The following is a 13,631-nucleotide window of genomic DNA, read 5'->3' as shown; positions in this document are numbered from 1 at the left end:
ATACGCTATCATAGAGTTATTTTTTATATATGCAAAAAAACTCAACTGCCAGGGTTGAACTTTGTGGAAATCGCAATATCGCTACTTTTATCACGACATAATCTGAATCTGGCACCGCGCTGTTAGCTCCCGAATTCCAACAAAATTTAGCAGTTAACATCTGTTTGATCAGGATTACAGTAAATTAGCCTTGCAAAGCTTATGACAGCGACTTTTCCCCCTGCTTTCTCTTTGAATTCTCATCCATTACCCAAGGTGAAATTGTTAATGATAACACGCTCCGAAGACTAGCGGCAAGCAGTTCTAGGATAAGACTGAGCTTCTAGGATAAGACTGAGGATAAGACTTGAGATAGGATAAGTCGATCGTTTTTACCGGTAGGTCAAGTTCTTTACCGAAAACGTGGAAGAAGGGGAAGCAATCATATACTAATGTAGATATAACACAATCAAGCCCTTGCAACCTGAAGATCCGTTTATAACTAAACAACTCAACTGCTTAGGAGGGAAGGTAGTCTCCTTTAGCGAATTAAATGGAAAATTTACGAGCCACATGTACAGTATTTTCCACTTACTTTTTCCTGTAGGCTGGAGTTGGAAAAGAGACTAATCCTGGCCAGTTAATCATCGCCTTAGAGCCCGAAACTGCCGCACTTTTCTGCATGGAACGAAAGAACATAGAAAGAGAATATGACAGCGATTTTGAAGGTGCCGAGCTTTCGAAACCAAGAACACGATACATGGTCGTTGATATAGGAGGTAACAATGTTATCCAATCAATTTTCCAAAGATCACTTCAGCGTGCTTTAAGTACATTAATAACCAAAAAGGTTACTTCTCAAAGCTTCAGACTATGGTAGCTTGTACATTTTTTAAAGTAATAAAATGAGTAAAATAACCTCGACTGATGTGCTAGTATAAATATATCAAAAAAGGACGCTTTGATTCCGTTTAAATGAACATATTCCACTCGGAAATAATAGCTTCCATGTTACAGCCTCAGGGAGGTTTAAGAAAGATGTACGGAAAAATAGAATATAATCAGAGGTAAGTAATGCGACCTGATTTTGCGAAAGTTTCCGATATGTGGAGAGTAAGAAGAATTAAAATCGCTTGGATTATGGCACTTTCTTTAAATATTTGTAGGTGGGACATTAGATGTGGCCGTACATGAGGTTGTGGAGAAAGGCAGCATCAAAGAGATTGACAAGATAACGGGTGGCCCTTATGGCGGGATCAGAGTGAACCAAGAGTTCAAAAGGCTCTTGGGAGATTTGTTCGGAGAAGAAAAGCTAAATGCGTACAAAGAGGAGTTTCCATCCGATTGGCTGGCTTTAATGAACGACTTTGAAGGGAAAAAGCAAGGATTTCGTATGGAGAAAGGAAGAATGACAAATATCCGTTTGCCGGCAAGCTTTGCTTCTCTGGTTGAGCAAAATACAGTTAGGGAGCGTTACGATGAGAGAGATGTTAGGCTGAGGGGGAATGAATACCTTTGCTTAAGCCCAAACATCATGGAAGTTAAGTTGTTCGCACCTGTTCTATCTAACATCCGGGATCATTTAAAAAGACTGCAAGGGAGGACAAGGGCTTCAAACGTTAAAACCTTGCTCCTAGTCGGCGGATTTTCGGACTCTCCAATTCTTCAAAAAGAGATCAAGAAAGAGTTTTCCGAGGATTTCAGAATTTTGGTACCCCGAAATGCCGCCATAGCGGTAGTTCAAGGTGCTGTATTATTCGGCAAGAACCCAGCGAAGATAACTGAAAGGGTCATGAGTACAACCTATGGTGCCGATTGTTCCCGGGATTTTGACAAAAACATTCATCCTTCCTCTAAGTGGTTCTTAGCCGATGGTCGCTCGAAGTGTAAAGACTTATTTAACCGCTTTGTCAAGGAGGATGAGGTCGCACGGTCAGGTCACACCGTCAAAAAGATGTATAGTCCTCTTCATGCAGCCGACACACAGCTGACATTTGGATTTTATGTTGCAAAAAATCCAGAATGTAAGTTTATCACCGATGAAGGGGTCACTAAGATTGGAAGTGTCACTGTCAGGTCTCCGGATACCTCAAAGGGGCGAAGCAGAAATATTGAAGTCAGCATGCACTTTGGAGGAACAGAAATCGTCGCCACAGCAATCGATGTTTCGAGTGGAAGCACGGCTCAAACCACTCTGGACTTTTTTCATGACTAACCGATACGGAAGAAATGTAATAGCACTTTAATATTTCTGTAAGAAGCTGGTGTCGGTTCGAAACTTTAAGACAAGAGACACGCAAAGCATCGTAGAACAATTGGTGTTATTTCGAATGAGAACTAACAGTAAGTTGAAACGAAGACGAAACAAAAAGTAGTAATAGCAACTTGTGGAAAATTAAAAAAAGCAAAGTATGTATCAACAAACATATCTTAAAATTCGTAGTAGAGAAGAAGCAATGATATGCGATAGATCATTGTTAGATAAAGCCCTGACACGGAAGGAGCTGCCACCAGAAACCGCTATCACTGCTTTATGAAAACATAAAGGATAATGTGTGAAGAGGCTACTCCATTCCTCAGGACTTAGTTAAGATTAATTTAGTTTATACAAAATATTTATACCACGCCATAGCCATGATCTGTTTTCTTCTCTTCAAAGATGTTTTCGTGCTCAGCATAATGTTTAGCCGGGTGTTATATTAAGGACTTTCAACTCTGATTCAGCGTCAGTTTTTTTCCGGCTAACATGTACCCAGTTGAGAGGCTAGGCTGAGGTTATGGCTCCAGTTGTACTTTGAAGAAGCGACTACGCATCACAAAAGCGCAAATAACCTCTCATCTTAAGGATTGTTGGCACATAAAATATTTCTTCGCCACGAGGGAAATTAAAATAAACGATGTAGTTCATCAATCGCCGGCAATTCTTTTCAATCGACCCTTTAATATACCTGGGAGATTTCTGACGCTTCTTCGGCTTTTTGAGATATCAAAGTTTCTATCGAAGGCAACGTTCTATGCACTAGTGAGTACTTCTTTTTCTAATTTTCCTAGACTTTGTCGTTTACGTAGTGACGACTCTGATCTTTCCCACAATCAATGTGCAAATGAACTGAAGATGAAAAGTATAATGAAGAGGACATTCGGTGGGTTATAACAGTGCCTCTTAATTAGAGACATGCTGCAAAGCAATTCATGAGAGAAACTGCATGCATGTAATCCTACGATGAATAAGGAGGTGAAAATAAAAAATAAAAATAGGGAAAGGGAATTTAAAATACGCAGCGAGCAAGAATATAGGTCCGACTCTAAGGTGGCCAATTACTAAACATCAGTGCGTCATTACAAATGCAAGAACGTTTATTTTCTTTTTGGAAGTGTTCGCAAAAAAGAAGACTGAAATTAAGTTTAAGATTAACGGAACTTTTTGTCTTAGCAAGTGACTCTTTTTTTGCCTCTATTTCGGAAGGCGGAGATGATATCTAATTATGACCCCGAACAGCTGCTTATTACTTTGGAACCAGATGCAGCCTCAACATACTGCAGAGAAATAAAGATGAGAGAATTCACCATTGAGAAAGGAGATGCCAGTGTATCTGACATCTTTGCTCAACCTGGGTCAATACAATTTGGATTTTATCAACTGAGTTGATAGTGTAAATCAACCACTGCTAGCCATTCGAGCGTTGGCCCTTCGTCAGAACGAATGACGAAGGGCTAACGCTCGAGAAGTCAGCATTGAAACTCTTTACGGTGGCCAATTTACATCGTCAACTCAGTTAACAAAACCCAAATTACCTTGTTACTCCTACCGACGCAGCACTACAGTTTCTTTAGAAAATTTCACCCTTTATCTGGGTCAAAAAAACCTTGTTAATGATAGCGGAGGCAAGTTTGAATTTTGAAAAAAATGGATCGGTTTGACAATGTCAGACTACAAAATATCAAAACCTTTTCGTGTCTTTTTAATTTGGAAAGATAATGTCCTTTTTTAGTAAAACGTAGTTCACATCGGTTTCACATTTACAAACTCCGCATAATGAAACCAGCGGTGAAGCGCTGTCACACAGTTGAAAGGTTTCTCAAGGTTTTCGGACTTTTCGTTGCTGCTGCCAGGGATGTTTACGTTCGGCTCAACGTTTTCTGCTTTTGGTTTTTTCTCCATCATCGTCGCCATCAATGGAAATTGTTGCGGACTTTATAATCACCTTTGGTTTTGTACATGGCTTGTCCGACATTAGCTCGTTCACTTCGTCGAAGAAAGCCGGCTTCTTCTTTGGTGTGGCATTTCTCGTCTTGGCGCATTCGTCTTTGTAACTTCTGTACGCGCTTATCAGAGTGTGAATTCGTGTCTTGCAGCTGCTATCGTCTCTGTCTTCATAGCCTGCAGCTCGAAGATATGCCGCAATTTCTAGCCATATAGGCTTTTTTCGTGTGCATGATTTTAGCTTAAGCTGGATATTCTCGTCTCCCCACTTTTCAAGCAATAGGAGGGTTTCTTTATGCTTCCAAACTCTTCCGCGCGTTTTGGTTTCTGTCGCCATTTTGAATGGGTTTTATTATACACGATTGTTAAACTACCTGACGTGGTAGTTTTGTTAAACATGGTTTAAGACGCGTTTTCTTAAACGCGCCCGCAGTGTGAACGGCTAGTCCTCTTAAATCTGTTTATCAAAACAAGTTTTAAACATGTTTAAGCTTTGGTGTGAACGGAGAATAAGATGCAGTCATTCCAATACATACATCCTACAGTTCTGAGCGGAATCTAGAAGAATCTAGCCAATTTTGCTACTTTTTAAAGCAGACTCCTGTCGTGTCAGAGGAGTCTTATCTGATGTGCCAACGGAAAAAAATAAATAAAAAATACTTCCATAGACATTTAAAAAAATTTTTTTGGATGAGGGACAGAGTTGCCGTTTGAACTCATTATCAATGGTAATATCCAGCCTCATTTTATTTAATCTAACAGCAATCACAATATCAGACAGCTCAAAACGAGGAATGGTAACAGATTTCTGAGGCATCATTTTCCGAACAAAAATGCACAATGAACATCTCCATCTTCATTGGCGGGTCGTCGGTATGAAACAGCGCCATATCCTTCATGCGACGCAACTGCAAAATTGTGAAGTTGGCTAAACACGATACGGCCAAAGTTTTTGGGCTTTAAGCAGCATTCAACAGCACACTGTTCTAGTTTAGTAACCAATATTGCCATCGAGTCAAATCTTCTTGAGGAATTCTGTCCCCCAATCCAACCCTTTACGGCACCAATCACGCAACATTGCCTTTGCAGGTAGGATCAACGGAGCGAGAAAGCCCGACGGATCATAAATTAAACCTATGATAGAGAGAATACCCCTTCTTGTTGGACGTCGGTCCTTCATAACAATCTTGAAATGAATGAACATCCCATTGAATCCCGAGTGCATGTTCGACGGGCAGATTTTTTATATCAGGATCTTTTACGGATCCGGCTCTCTCAGCTACTGGAAGTGACTGAATGACATTACGAGAGTTCGAAATCCACTTAGTCAGGCAAAAGCCCCCTTTGGCTAACAGCTGGCTTAGCTGTTCCATTAGTTGACTTGCCTCTTGAACATTCTCCACAGACTTTAAACAGTCATCTACGTAGAAGTTTCTCTTGATGGTCGGAAAAGTTTCTTGGTCGAAATGTTTTTCGTTGTCACTAGCTGTTCTTTTTAAAGCATAGCAAGCGCAACTAGGCGACGAGATGCCTCCCAAAAGGTAGACGAGCATCTAAAATTCTTCAGGCGAATTCTCCAAATTACCACTTTGTATCATAGGAAGCGCAGAAACATGCCATCCTATCGCATAGAATGCCGCGACACATCTGGGTACTTTTAAAGTCTATCGGCGGTAAATTTAAACGGTCCCCAAAAAAAAGGAGAACGAAACAATAGAGAAAATGGCTCTAAATCACCCACTTGCGCTTACGTTTTTCAATTTTAATAAAAACCTAGCTGCCTTAGCTATTTGCCAGCATATGGATTTTGTAAAAGTTTCAATGAACAAATTTATAAAGCTTGTTTCCTGCGGTTTCTACTCACCATTATTGAAACTGCTTTGAAAAATGAGAATTTTAGATATTCTTCAGTATGGAAGCTGATCTTCGGGTTCAAAAATCCGATGAGCTATTTGCGAAACTTCAGAATCAGCGTATGGAAAAGTTACTCCTATGTCTCAGGAGGGCTTCTGAAGATTTTCTCTACTGTACGAGGCCTAGAAGTACTATCAAAAGTGATTTTTTTCGAAGCGACCTATGGCCACCCTAAATTTTACGTCGAGAAGCACGGTTGACTGATTTTTGAAACTCCCGCGAGTGTACTAGTATATATAAACAGTAGCGCGCAAGCCACTGCAATTACCAGTAAGCATTGAAATTGATCATGACAACTGCACTAACAATATCGCCTCCGCAAGCTTTAGAATTGAGAGAATTCGGAAACGTAACAACTAACAACGCTTATCAGTTTCTCAACGAAATCTAGAATGATCTATCCAATTTTGCTACCTTTTAAAGCAGACTCCTTCTACCAAAGATGAAGCTAAGGCGGGATATCATATGATCGTTTACATTTCCACCGCACATTTCATGTGTTCGTCATTTCAGAAGAGCCTCGTTTCATATTTCAACAAAAAAAAAAAAATTAAAATAGAAAACAATTTCATAAACATTTTAAAACAATTTTCTTAAAGGGAAAGAGTTGCTGTTTTCCGTCCCTTGATATACCTTATTTCAATTCAGCTTCTATTTCGCTTGGGCTTCCACTTTACAAAGGACTTCTCCTGCTTGAATGATTCTTCCTCCTCCATCTAATAGGGCAGGCCACAAGTAACAAGCAATTTCATCCACAACCGACGCTTGTCCATTTGAAGGAGGCCTTAAACACATTTCTGGATCATTGTGGTATCCAACTTTCTTGTGGAAATTTTTCAAAGTGGTACTTTTATACTCCAGTTGCATGGGTGGAACCTGGATGATCATACGCCAAGTTATACGGATGCAAGCCTGAGTGTAGTCCTTGAGTTGAAACAGCATACGATGGGAGACGGAGAATTTACACGATTTTTCGTTGGCGAGCCATGATACCCACTTAGCCGTGATTTTTTTCCAAACGCCCTGGAAAAAACGCGATACAATACCAAATACATACATTTGTAAAACCAGGTTTACTCTGGCCTCTTAGAAGAATTACGTCAACTGCTTTTGATCATGAATACATGTTCTTCAAAGTTAAAAATATAAGATAGAATCATGGTTTGATCTTTTTTGCGTGTAATAGAAAAGCTAAACATGGGAAATGCACTTGGCCTACTCTGCAACCTGGAGACATTGTTACGTGGGAGCCTTGAGATGATTCCTCAGCTTTGCACTGCACCTCAAGCACCTCGCATTAAATTCACGTTATCAGGAATAAGCGCGCGCGAATTCCGAGAACATGAAATTGTTTTTTCAATCAATAAACAGGTACGATGGTCTTTTGCCATCAACGAGCAGGGTAGTCTATATCTTTTATTGCATAATTTTAATGTTCAAACAGGATATGGCCAAAAGCATACACAACGCTCCTTTCTCGAGGATGCAAGTTATGACCCTGAAAGCAATGATTCGACGGGTCGTATCAAGAGGACCTCAGGACAATTATTAAATCAGCTCGCATCAACAATTAGGGTAGTCCCTTTGCATTCCAGTGTTCTCAAGTGTTTATGCGAAAAACGTTGTTTAGTCGGGTTAATCCCTTGCCTACTGACCCTTGTCGAGAGTCCAGTTGACGGCTGGGATTTTTAAACATTTGGTCCTCAATGTAACAGCGCTTTGTACTTAATGCGATAAACCTCCAATGCATTCATCTTCGCACGTGCATTATTGTTAAAGCGGAGATCCACATCGAGATGTTGAAATGACAGCTGTCTCACCAAAGAATCCTCTGACCACTATTCATGATATATTGCGGGCTAGCATTGGCTGCAAACCTTTCTGTGTGATTGTCATTGAATTGACAAATGTCAAAACAATGAGTACGATGACTAATACTCTCTTTTAATCACGGACTCAGGTTCTTGAGTGCAATAGATTTTATAGACCTTATTAAGATCTCGTTAGCTACGGATCTCATGACGATACTCTAGTGAGTTATTTCTTTCATATTCTCGAATATCGGCTTTATCGAGGGTATATAAATGTGGACAAAATGATAATTCTCTCCGCCTCAACTATGTTCTCTTGATCTTGAAATTCATCTGACCAATACGACGAACGAACAGGGTATTGAGTAGATCTGAACCAATTTTTTATACTCAGTGAGTTACATTTCACAGGTTTAAATACAAAGAAGCTGCTAACTATCACATCATCACAAATCACCGGCTCACATTGCTAATAACAAAACAGAAGTTTAAATTCTGGAGCACGTCATCAACAACTGAACTAAATGACAAACACGATAATCGCATGATCAGTCTCGTCATCAACCAACAATCGCATGCCTTATGCATTAGAAAATGTAGGAGACTGACGAAAGGAATTAAACGAGGGCCAAGTAAAAGTCTTAACAATCAGTAAGTTGCTAAGATCATGGATCCATTACTTAATTTAGGAAATTGCCATCCTCCTCTTTTATTCTCGTTCGCCGGTCCCCACTGTGTTGGCAAGTTGAGAATTCAAAACCAAAAGTAAAGTAATCCCACTGACGGCAGGGAGAAGAGATCAAGACAAAAATAAAATAAAAGCATAAGAGTATTTGCGACTGAAATATATTTTACTTTAAAAAAAAAACCACCTAAGGGGCGAAAAGAAAAAAGATGAATGGTTTATTAGACTACTTACTGACTATGATACGCGCATTGCACATCATTATGAGGGTTTGCAATGCTTTTTTAGCTTTTTAACTTAAACGACTCTGGAAGAAAAGAAGCTGCTTGATATCAGTGCAAGCCCGCAATATGTCATGAATGCTGGTCAGAGGATTCTTTGGTGCGACAGTTGTCATTTTAACATTTCAATGTGGATGTCAGAGATGAACGATTGCATTGAAGGCTTGTTACACAAAGGACAAAGAGCTATTACATTTTGGACATTATTATATGTTGGACCAAATTGTATTACATTTAGGACTTTACTATACTTAGGCCCTCTACAAAATTTCAGTCTATTTCGACGCCTCGCGAAAAATTTCAGCTCTCTCCAATGGGCCAGCTCTCTCCAATTCAAAAGCCATTATAAGGTAAATTTTCAGGTATTTCAGACGGTTTGAGCCCTCGTTACAAGCTGAATGAATTCTGTTCGACGACGGTACCGAAAGTTAAAGACCAAGTAAACGAAGTTAGTAAAATATTTATTATATCTCTAAGTTCAGATAAGGAGAATTTTACTATGTTAGTAACATACCTCCTCCAAGGGCTCAAGGCTGCAAAGGTGCCCAGTTTCTTTCAAGGAAAGCACGAGAGCATCTAGAACCTCAGACGGATATTCCAATTCCTGGCGGCATGTCGGTATCTTGAAATTGAGTCTATATGGCGATTGCTTATTGTTGACCATTGATGACAGTAGAGTGAAATAGATAGAAAGTAAACCAAAAAATGTGAGGCGAATTTCATCATTAGGTATTATTTTATAAGTTGGTTATATTTCTTTATAGCCCACCTATTAGTATTTTGCGCGATTCAGTTGGCTACTATACATCAGGTGGTGTGACTCTTTTGGCTACTTCCCGTCACTTGGTGCAAAGTCACCGGACAGCTCTCACGCAATAACCCCGTCTACGTCGATATTTGTCCTGCCGATTATTTTCGTCGGTCGAAAGAAACAAACCCAACGGAAAAAGCCAGCTCAAGAGTTTCATTTTTTCATCTTTTTTACCTTACATAAAAGAGAAACAAACTCGGTTTTTAGAGTTCGGTGATAGCTATAGTGACCTTAAAAAGCTGAACTCAAATGCAGCTCAGGTAAATCTGGAAAGTACCAAAAAACCAACAAAATTAGCTGTCAACACGCGATATGAAAAGTAATGGCAGGTTACAAGTATAAGTAACAACGTGATTTCGAGCGCAATTTGATGCTAATAAGGAGTAAATTTTTCAAAGACAAAAAAATAGCTCGAGCCCATAAGGTGAGTTCGGATTTTAGCCTGGCACAAATTTACATATGCTTATTGTGCCAAATTGCACAATAAAGGATGTAATTACTTATTAAACACGAAGGCGCGCTATATAAGGAAGTCTTCTCTGGGAAGACCTAGGCTCATTTGTCACTCACCGTTGACGTGTGCGGGTCAAATTTAAATGCTGGTAGACGAACAAAAGGAGCTAATGAGATATCTATTGTTACTTCCACCAGCATGGTGGCATGAGGTAACGTGCGAATCACCAACTTCGATCTCAAATTTACCGCCACAAATAAAAACAGTTTCCATTGGAGAAAGGAAATACAAATCTCAAAAATTCTTGTATTGTGATGAAGACATAAAACAATTTTGAGGAATGCGCCCGCTGTTCACTGCTTTGGAGTAGCTGTAGCTCAAGCTGACTTGACTCTAAGAGTTCTACATCACACGACGGTTGATTGACAAATAGTCCAGTGGGACCTAAGGCTCCTTTTATAGCGCGCCTTCGTGTTTAATAATTTACATAAAAAGGTATCGCAGAAAGTCGAGACATGTGAAAACTCGACAGTGCGCTCACGATATTTGTAAGTCGCACTCGTGTTACGGACTTTGCACTCGAGTACATTTTAAGATAAATAAACGCATGGATGAGATATTGTCCTTAAAATTTTACATTTAACCTCAAAGCTTTGCTTAGGCTAAATGTTTATTACTCGGACAATCCCTCAGCGGCTGACATTTTCAGCCGACAAACCAGTCATCTAAAAGGATTTGTATCAAGATGAGTAAGGGTAAAAGTAATCCAGTTCTCATTTTGTCCTGTGAAGAATTAATGTGACAATTGTTTTTTCCTTTGGCAGGGAAATCGCAGGTACGTGGGTGAATTTCAAAGTTTGTTTTGGTAGTTTTGCAAATAAGTAATAATGTAACACCAGCCGAAATCTTAAAAAAGTTTGAAAACCAATTATAACATCAACAAAAAACTAGAAAACACGAAAAGCTTGAGCAGTTCACGCGATTTAATCTTATATTATCAGATCCTTTACAAAATAGTGTTCCAAAGCTTCCGCGATAGTGGAAGAATTATTGCATACCTTTTCCACGAACCGTGAGTAGTTTTGTCCCAGTTCCGGAGCTTGTTCAATCATGATATTAATTATTTCTTGAAAACATGAAGTGCTGAATCTTTTACCTCTGTTGTCTGTTCGTAGGCCGCCTTTCAGGAAAAATGTCACAAATATAATAAAGTTTGACTGGATGGGTCCAGCCATAACTGGAAAAATTAAAAATATTGCAGCTTTTCAACAGTCAAAAATAGAGAAGTACATTTTCTCAATTCATCCCACCTCAAGTATGATGCAGGCCAGTCGAGGGTAAGAGATACCGATGTCGCTCTCCTCCTCAGATCCATAGACTTGTTGCATTTTATCAATCGCATCCATTCTCTCGTTATCAAAAAATTCCTTGAAGTCATTTTCCACTTCCGAGAGCCTATTAGCAGAAACCGTGTTTTCAACGTTTCTTTGATCCTTTTTCGCCAAATGACTAAGCCTTTGAAGAAAGAAAATGCAAGCTTGGAAAAAATAACCAAATTCTGTTGCCTCTGCGTTGCCTAATAGCAGCATCCATAGTCCATGACGACCAGTCGCAATAAAGTGAAAAAAAGTTTTTTGGGATCCACCAAAATTCTCGGAGACTTTTGTCATTGCCAAATTTTGGGAAGCGCTTGATAACGAAGAGTAAAACAACACAAGAGGTTTGATTCAATTAATTTTACTTTAACCTGGAACAGGCTAAAGTAATATTAATTGGGCCAAGATTCGGTTAAATTTATGCTTCTCTCTTCATCTGAGATGTTTGCTAGAATTTTGTATAAATTATATCTTTTTACACATTAACGGCGCATGAGAGAACTTAGACTCGAGTAAACGATGTTTAATAGCAGAAACACTAGGAAAGTTGTATGATTATTACATGTGCTGAGGTTAGATTTACTTTTAGTAAGCGAAATTCCAGTAGACGGCTGCAGTTCTCGTACGTGTGGATCTGCTAAAAAACTGAGAGGATAAACCTGAATCCAATATGGCTAAACAATTAGGTTATAAAGAAAGTCAGAAAAATAATGATTAAGGAATAACAAGTCGTTCCCGAGTTAAAAAAAAAAAAAAGAATAGCTATGGTGAATGGAAACATACATCGTAACAAATTATTATTGTTGATAAATAATTGTTAATCAATTAATATTTTCAAGTGCAATTTAACGCGGAATTCGTGAGTCAGGTAACTTATTTTGCTTGAATCGCGTAATTGAATGAAAATAGGAAAAAAAGAAAACAGCAATAATGTTGTTTGTTTTTATCCCGTGAAGCAAGAGATGCGAAACAATATCACTTAGCCTCGTTTTCAACTTGCTATTCTACGCTGAATACCTAGCTTCGTTAACCAATCAGAATGTGAGATTTCATTCAATTACGCGATTCCACCCGTAACACAATAGGAAACGAGACAATCATGACTCGAGGTCGATCGATGAAAAATGACCTTCTTCTTAAGGAGCAACCTTTAACATTTCTCTACACCTTTTAAAACAGGTTTAACTCTACCTATTCCACTTTTCATAGAATATCAGTATCTATTTCAGCCATGATTGCAACATCCTTGATTATTAATGTGCCCTGGGCGTGCTGGAAACCGTCATGAATGTAGAACAAGGTTGGACACTATCTATGAAAAAAGCCAATGCTTGTTCAATGGTACAATTGAAAAGAAAGTGTTATTGGTGTAGTAAGAGTGTAGTTTGGTGTAGTAAGCGTAGTTCGGTGTAGTGTGGTGCAGTAGATGTAGTTTGGTGTAGTATGGTGTGGTTACGCCTACACCGAACTACACCTACTTCACCTAAAACACTTAATTACACCTAAATACATGTACTACACGAGGTATTTGCACGGTATATTTCATGTTTGATTCATTCGTCAGTGTGGTCTTAACGTACCCTTGTTCGGTCGTTCCGATCTGAATTGTAGCCCTAGTTTCCCTTTCAAGCCACTGCTCAATCCTTTCTGGCAAATTGGAGAACACATCGCGATTAGCTTTCAACACAGCGATGAACGACCTCCTTGAACGAGCTCGGGAATCGTCGATCGTTGTTTGCGACTCGGTAGTGGCGGATTGTGTATCTGTCATTGCCACAATAAATCCAAAAGGTGTGGAGAGAGCAACGTTTCAAAATGTCGAGTTCTTGCTCAAATGCCTGATAACTTAAAGTGCACCTAGACCCAAAATTTTTTTTTTCGCTTAACGAAATAAGCTTATTTTTTGGAGTATTTCTGTGCAAAAATTTTTTAATTTGCTCAAATCTTTAATTTTCTATGCCCAGTCAAAATACGGAAACTCGGCCGCCATCTTGCCCCACGACCGAGTTTAAAGAAGAATGGCTCTAGCGGGTAATGTGACGTCAAATCGAGAACACGAAAGTCTGCATCTCACACATTTTCACTTGTTTGGGAAGATTGTCGTCGATATTGTCCG

The 13,631-nt window shown here is 39.2% G+C and overlaps 2 protein-coding genes and 1 pseudogene across 2 annotated transcripts in view; 1 reads left to right on the top strand and 2 right to left on the bottom strand.

The window, feature by feature from the left end:
* LOC111339504 (heat shock 70 kDa protein 12A) overlaps nt 1-3,254 on the top strand; it is a 12,439-nt gene extending 9,185 nt beyond the window's left edge. The window contains exons 4-5 of the mRNA XM_022946175.2: nt 587-758; nt 1,146-3,254. Coding sequence (XP_022801910.1) covers nt 587-758; nt 1,146-2,194 — 1,221 coding nt within the window. The 3' untranslated portion in view covers nt 2,195-3,254. The remainder of the gene's footprint in view (nt 1-586; nt 759-1,145) is intronic.
* A 728-nt stretch (nt 3,255-3,982) lies between these two features.
* On the bottom strand, nt 3,983-5,063 carry LOC148730674 (uncharacterized; annotated as a pseudogene).
* Nucleotides 5,064-5,924: 861 nt separating this feature from the next.
* On the bottom strand, nt 5,925-13,360 carry LOC111339507 (uncharacterized). The gene is made up of 3 exons (XM_022946180.2): nt 13,096-13,360; nt 9,389-9,509; nt 5,925-7,120 (listed from the first exon to the last, which is right to left on the bottom strand). The coding sequence occupies exons 1-3, from the start codon at nt 13,284-13,286 to the stop codon at nt 6,749-6,751; spliced, it is 684 nt and encodes a 227-aa protein (XP_022801915.2). The 5' UTR covers nt 13,287-13,360; the 3' UTR covers nt 5,925-6,748.
* Nucleotides 13,361-13,631: the final 271 nt, after the last annotated feature.

The sequence above is a fragment of the Stylophora pistillata genome, chromosome 5 (assembly GCF_964205215.1).
Source record: "Stylophora pistillata chromosome 5, jaStyPist1.2, whole genome shotgun sequence".
Taxonomy (NCBI): domain Eukaryota; kingdom Metazoa; phylum Cnidaria; class Anthozoa; order Scleractinia; family Pocilloporidae; genus Stylophora; species Stylophora pistillata.
The sequence above is the reverse complement of the archived record's forward strand: the minus strand, read 5'-3'. Positions and strand labels throughout refer to the sequence as shown.